Below are 6,963 nucleotides of genomic sequence, written 5' to 3' on the forward strand. Positions count from 1 at the left end.
AGGCTTGTGACGCTGAAACGCTCGCTGCACAGAGCAGATGTAGGTTATCTGAACGTATGTGACAAGAGGACACATTGTTTCCTGCTGAAATCTGTTACTGTACAATGTTTGCTCTTTAACATTGGCGCTTCATCAGGACCATGTGAGAACAATCAGTGTTTTTTAAAGCAACCCTGTAATTGCACATTTAGACAGCAGGTGTGACCTTTAACCCAGTATCTGTGCATGCAGGATTTAGCTTGCTAATGGAATTTATTTAAAAATACTTAAACATAGTTGTGTAATTGATAAGGTCATGGTTTCTTCCATGGCCATTGTGTTTGTTGAACAATTCAGTAGCAAAGCAGTTTATTTTTCTAATACCGCTCCAAATATTTGCACTCCTGTTGCATAAATTAGCATAGCATTCAAAGGCACTGTAATGTGGTGAGGAGGGGAGAAACCTAACTGAATGACTAGGAGATGTAGTCCTTTGTTGATTTCAGCTGGGGATTATCAGTCGTGTGTTTAGTGGATGCGTTTTCCAGTTCGACTCCACCAGCGAAGCTTGCGTCAAACCTTCCTTCACGTCACTGTCCCACCAAGCACAATAAATAATGTGGCAGGCTGCGGCCTTTTGTGTCCACACAGATTCCTTCTTTAGCCCGGGGTAGGCGGAAATCGAGGCGTTTGATCTGAAAGGGTCTTGTTGCAGCTCCATAAAGGGCACCATTGTATGTAAATAGTTTATATAAGAGCATATGACTGCTACGGTGCAGGGCAGCGGCTAGTGGCGGAGGAATGATTTGCATTTTCCAAACGCACACTGTTTTCAATCCAGCCTTTTGGTGTGCTAAAAAACCCAACACTTCATTCAGTTTCTTCCTATTTTGTACACATTTTTGTGTACCGACCCAGCTGAAGGTAAAATTTCTGTTCTGTCTTGATATTGTTTGTCTGGATTTGATGCAGCCAAGTCACGCCTACTGAGCAAACATTTTATTGTAGTCCTGTTTTATTCACTATTGTTTTGAGACTAATATTTTTTGTGGACATGTTTATCTTTCTGTTTGTAAAATCTATATATTCTCCATATTTCTTTAAAAAGTCCAGATGAGTCTTGCTGTTTTCTCGGAGTGATTCTTGGCAGCAGTCTGTCCGTCTGACTGAGCCGGTTTGGGAGTACAGTATTAATACGTGAGCCCATCACGTGGCTCTGCATTTGTTTCCCAATTGGCTTCCATTTCTTGCGTCTTGTGACGGAGGTAGGCCATCGCCCCTGCTTTTATACAGCCTGCGGGCTACTTGGCATTTCTTGTAAGTTGCTCCTTATGAGTCCAGCTTGATGCTCAAGTCGAGCCTCAAGATGGTCATCTTTGGACCCGGCGCCATGTACGCCGCTTTCACCGTCGGCTGAGCCTGGTAAACTTTTGAATGTTAAATGTTGTGAAGTTAATGTAATTAGTTTTTATTGCTGGTTTTCTGAAGTAACTTTTAAGTTGAACCTGTGATGTGACTGACCTTTCTTTTACAGACCTGGAGGCGAAGATGAACTGGGGGTCCTTCTATGCCGTGATCAGCGGTGTAAACAGGCACTCCACTGGCATTGGACGCGTTTGGCTTTCGGTCATCTTCATCTTCCGCATCCTGGTGCTGGTGGTTGCTGCCGAGAGCGTTTGGGGAGATGAAAAGTCTGGCTTCACCTGCAACACCCAGCAGCCCGGCTGCAACAGTGTCTGCTACGACCAGTTCTTCCCCATCTCTCACATCCGGCTGTGGGCTCTCCAGGTCATTTTGGTGTCTACCCCCGCCCTACTGGTGGCCATGCACGTGGCCCACCGGCGGCACATCGACAAAAAGATCATGAAGAGGTCAGGCCGCAGCAGCCCTAAAGAGCTGGAGCACATCAAGAACCAGAAATTTCAGATCACAGGAGCTCTGTGGTGGACGTACATGATCAGCATCATCTTCAGAATCATCTTTGAGGTGGTTTTCCTCTATCTCTTCTACCTGATCTATCCTGACTTTAAAATGGTGAGGTTGGTTAAATGTGACTCTTACCCTTGCCCCAACACGGTGGACTGTTTTGTCTCCAGACCGACAGAGAAAACCATATTTACTGTCTTCATGCTGGCTGCATCAGGGGTGTGTGTTCTGCTCAATGTTGCTGAAGTGGTGTATCTCATCGGTAGGGCCTGCAAACGGTGCGTGGGTCGCTCCAAGGACGAGTCCAAAGCAGCCTGGATAAGTCAGCGGTTGTCCTCTTACAGACAAAATGAAATCAATCAGCTGATAGCAGAGCATCCTCTCAAGTCCAAGTTCACTGTGATCAAAAAAAGCCCCTCTGAGAAGGTCGAGGGTTGTTCTGCGTCCTGAGACTCCTTCAAGCTAACAAGTAATCAATAATTTTAATATTTAACTATTGAAACATCTGTATATCTGCATTTTCGTCCATTAGTTATGAAATTATTTGTGAAGGTAAAGGCTTGTCTTGTTTTTGTTGCTCCTCTCAACTATTAAATCGCCCTGGAAGTTGTTTTCCCACATTTTATCTGATTTCCTGCTAATTGAACACACCTGGTGGAGCTGTATGACCAAACTTTGTCTCATCTCCTTAAGTCTAAACTGGGTGAAACTAACCACTACTTGGTGGGTCCATCCATTTTCTGAACCCGCTTGTCCACGTAGGGTCACGGGGGGGCTGGTGCCTATCTCCAGCGGTCAATGGGCAGTCAGGCGGGGTACACCCTGGACAGAGAGCCAGTCCATCGCACGGCAACACAGAGACACACAGGACAAACAATCACACACACACACCTAAGGACAATTTAGACAGACCAATAAACCTAACAGTCATGTTTTTGGACTGTGGGAGGAAGCCGGAGTACCCGGAGAGAACCCACGCATGCACATGGAGAACATGCAAACTCCATGCAGAAAGATCCCAGGCCGGGAAGTGAACCCAGGACCTTCTTGCTACAAGGACACAGCTCTAACCACTGCACAGCCTGCTTGGTGGGTCATGCACGCATTTGTTCAGTGTTTCACATTTGTTTGTATTTGTTGTATGAAAACACTTTAAAATTATGCTTTGTGTTTGTAATTTCGCCGGTGCTAGAGGTTTGGTTTGTGTGGAAAATGAGGTCTGGAAAGGTGGAAATGGATTCAGAATCTAAACATGAACAGAGGGCAAACAGATTCAGGAAGTCTGAAATGTTTACATCCTGTTTATTGTAAACATACAGCCACATGGCAACAGGATTTGCATGTGCAGATTCCCAAGCCAATCTTAAAATGTATTAAAAACGTGTTTATCTAAAATATCTCTTATGGCCTGGCTCAGATCTGGTGCCAACAACAGTTTGGCCATTAAAATGATTTTGTTCTGTATTAAACTGAACTTTGTGCAGACCAGTAACTGTTGTGGCTTCAGCATGTGGATGTTTTTAATTAGGCGATTATTCCATCCCAGACATGATGCTCCTGGCATTAGAAAACCGTAAAAGCTCCATGCAAACATAAATGTATCACATGAAATGTATGAACTGGTCCTGATTTTTATGAGCATGAGCGACTCCCATTTGTCTGTCTTGTTAAAAGCACCTGAGTTTTTTAGGCCGATCTACCTTCAAACCAAATCCATTTGCAGCTTTAATCCTGTAAAAGTAGTTTGCTGAGCTCCTTTGTGTGTGCACCACCATCATTCAGCATCTTTCTGCTCTTTGGTTTTATTAAACAGTCGTGTACATATTGCGCTTGTATAAGCACTAATGCATCAGGTTACAGCACCTGTACAGTGTGTACATTATGTAATGTAATGAAATAAACTGCACTATAAATAGATTGTATTTATAAAATTTGTTTTAGTTTATGTATTTTCATAAATGTAACGTCTGTTCAGCAACTAGAATTAAAATGGAAACTGTTTTGATTTCTTGTCTGACTGACTGCTCATCACCGCCCACCCTCTGTGATAGGAGATAGACCCCTGTGCTATAGTTAGACGTGGGGGGGGGGGGGGGGGTGTCTTGTGCTCAAAGCAGACGGAATGGGCGATATGATTGGCCGTCCTTCGTGTCACTCAGCATGACAGCTGATTAGTCCTCAGAAGTTTACATTAGAGTCCACTGTGCCAAATTTAACTGGGGGGGGGGGGGGGGGCAGGCTGGACATGGTTGAGAGTGTTTCCTGTGTGTGTGTCTGTCTGTCTGGTGGTCAACGGAGTACCTTGAGGCGGGGGTCTGGATCCAGATTTCCGCCTGACTTGAATATTGGAGACGAAGGACCGAGTCACAGAGTCTGTTGGTGTGCAGCTGAGGTCGCAGCCCACAGGAGTCCACCTTTCTTATCCATTCAAGGACATTTCTTTGTGCCCTGAGATCGGCACGGCTTAGAGGCCTTTCTGTGGACAACACAGCCGCTTCATGGACCCACGGCATGAAGAGCTTCAACACAGGAGATGTATAAGTTGACATTTCTTAAGAAAATGTGAGTTGTTGTGTAGGCTTCCTCTTAGAAGCTGAATTAACTGCACCAATAGGCCATAGTTAGTCAAATGTTGTGACCAAAAACCAACTAAAACGGTTGTCCTGATACAATTTAAATATTCCGGTTTTTGTTAAATCCTGCATACTTCTCATGCATGATTGATCACCTTCTGTTTTTTACTGCTGACATTGATAGACTTGATAAATGTGGCTCCAAGCAGCGTACCTGTGCTGTCCTGCTACTGTAGATCAAATCCATCAGACGAACATATTTATAAGAAGACGATAGCAGCATTGCTTGACTGTTTCTCATTCATGCCTTCACATCTCCGGGTGTTTGGTTTCACCTCCCGAGAATCCTGTTGGCAGGGTTTAGGTTGTGATGGCCGGATGTCCAGAACCAAGGCTAAAACCTGCCTTTGCCCTGTCCACACTTGCCAAATATATTCCTTCCTAAAGTAAATATAATCATGTCTTCATCCACTGGAATAAGACCTCAGCTGCTGAGGCTTCTCCACACAGTTGGGTTCCCAGTTGGCTCCCTAGAGGCTTGTTTTCTTTGAGCTTGTTTGAACTTTGTAGGCTGTTTGAAGAACCAGGGGCACTTTGGCTGTTTGTTAGCAACACCTAATCAATAAGTTACAAACCGAAGCAAATGACTGCATTTTATAACATTTTTTTATGTTTCATTATTTCCAGATCCAACCTCACACAGCCATGGGAGACTGGAACCTTCTGGGAAAGCTGCTGGAAAAAGCCCAGGAGCACTCCACCGTGGTGGGGAAGGTGTGGCTCACCGTTCTCTTCATCTTTCGCATCCTGATCCTAAGCGCTGCCACAGAGAAGGTGTGGGGCGACGAGCAGTCGGGCTTTACCTGCGATACCAAGCAGCCTGGTTGTGAGAACGTGTGCTATGACATAACCTTCCCCATCTCCCATGTACGCTTCTGGGTGCTGCAGATCATCTTTGTGTCTACACCCACCTTAATTTACCTGGGCCACATTCTCCACCTAGTGCGGATGGAGGAGAAGCAACAGGAGAAGGACAAAGAGAGGGAACTTCATCCAGACAAGCAGACCTTGAATGTGAATGCTCCCCACAAAAAGGCTCTCATTAGAGACGATAAAGGACGGGTACGTCTGCAGGGAGAGCTGCTGCGCACATATGTCTTCAATGTGATATTTAAGACGCTGTTTGAGGTGGGCTTCATTGTAGCCCAGTACCTCCTGTATGGTTTTGAGCTAAAACCCATGTATACATGTGACAGACAACCATGTCCCAACATGGTGAACTGCTACATCTCCCGCCCCACTGAAAAAACCATCTTCATCATCTTCATGCTTGGGGTGGCCAGCGTGTCGCTGTTTCTCAACCTCATAGAGATCTACCACCTGGGCTTCACCAAGTGCCGCCAGGGCATGACATTCAGGAGGCGTCAACAGGCCCTAGAGGGCATTTCCAAAGAGCCCAGCGAGATGGCGGTGCCCTTAGTGCCAAGCTTTGGTGACTACTACCCAAAGAGCCGCCAAGTCCAGCCTGTTATAGCTGGGTACCCTCCTGTACCCAGCTACAACCTCTCAGCTCTGTCTGAGGGCACAGACTCCACCTTCCATCCCTACCACAGCAAGGCCGCTTACAAACAGAATAAAGACAACCTGGCTGTTGAAAGGAGCAGCAACAAGCCAGAGGAATGCGACCTGAAAGGGAAGAAAGGAGCAGGATCAGCCCCCGGGTCTCCCACACATACCAGGCTCGGCCACGGTGCCAAGCACAGCAGCAGCAAGACTAGAATAGACGATCTGAAGATATAAGGTGGTTTGTGGTTCTTGGAAGGTTCTTAAATTGCCGTGAAGGAATTGAGTGTCATCTGGAAGCTGACATACACACCAAAGCTCTTGTGAAGGCGGCTCAGGTTTGACTCATTCCAACTTGGGAGAGGAGATGCATGTCAGGAAAGTCTCCTGTGACATAAACACGTTTCTGATTCACTTTTATACCCGGCTGTTCTGTTCTCCACCTGAAGATTTTCTATCTGGGATCCTTTTTTAGTTTTCACTTTGCACCCCAAAGACCACAGGACATTGTTACTAAACATTTGTTGGTTCTTCTGATACACGTACAGAGTTTGACACAGGCCTGGGGTCTCATTTATCAAACATTGCGTAGAATCCTTACTAAAACCGTACTTAAGGTCAGCAAAAAAAATGTACTCACGCCAAGTAGGTTTGTGATCTATCAAACATGGAGTACACACAGCTGCACACAATCTCCGCTTCATAAATCGGAGACTAACGAGAATATTTCTCAGCTGCATTTTAGTCACATCCCGCCCTCACCACGCCCACTTACTGCCATAAATAGTCAATGCAAAGTGCCTTGTGGATCTCATGCATATACATAAGCCGGCTGTTGTTGCGCTCCGCCAATGACATGGCGACCGTAGATCAAGGCAGATCAAGGAAGCGCTATTTCACAGAAGCAGAAGTTGAGGTACCT

The 6,963-nt window shown here is 45.7% G+C and overlaps 2 protein-coding genes across 3 annotated transcripts; both read left to right on the forward strand.

Annotated features, from left to right (window-relative positions):
* The first annotated feature begins 232 nt into the window (after positions 1–232).
* LOC139072192 (gap junction beta-1 protein-like) lies at positions 233–3,910 on the forward strand. 2 transcript variants are annotated; one of them, XM_070555596.1, is made up of 2 exons: positions 233–903; positions 1,514–3,910. In XM_070555596.1, exon 2 carries the CDS (start codon positions 1,528–1,530, stop codon positions 2,353–2,355), a length of 828 nt encoding a protein of 275 aa, XP_070411697.1. In that variant the 5' UTR covers positions 233–903; positions 1,514–1,527; the 3' UTR covers positions 2,356–3,910. The 2 variants fall into 2 exon arrangements, with proteins under 2 accessions (XP_070411697.1, XP_070411703.1); XM_070555602.1 differs by lacking the exon at positions 233–903 and adding an exon at positions 1,107–1,401.
* A 330-nt stretch (positions 3,911–4,240) lies between these two features.
* Positions 4,241–6,478, forward strand: LOC107395771 (gap junction alpha-3 protein). Its single transcript, XM_015975224.3, has 2 exons — positions 4,241–4,467; positions 5,166–6,478. The coding sequence occupies exon 2, from the start codon at positions 5,184–5,186 to the stop codon at positions 6,276–6,278; it is 1,095 nt and encodes a 364-aa protein (XP_015830710.3). The 5' UTR covers positions 4,241–4,467; positions 5,166–5,183; the 3' UTR covers positions 6,279–6,478.
* Positions 6,479–6,963: the final 485 nt, after the last annotated feature.

The sequence above is a fragment of the Nothobranchius furzeri genome, chromosome 1 (genome assembly GCF_043380555.1).
Source record: "Nothobranchius furzeri strain GRZ-AD chromosome 1, NfurGRZ-RIMD1, whole genome shotgun sequence".
NCBI lineage: Eukaryota > Metazoa > Chordata > Actinopteri > Cyprinodontiformes > Nothobranchiidae > Nothobranchius > Nothobranchius furzeri.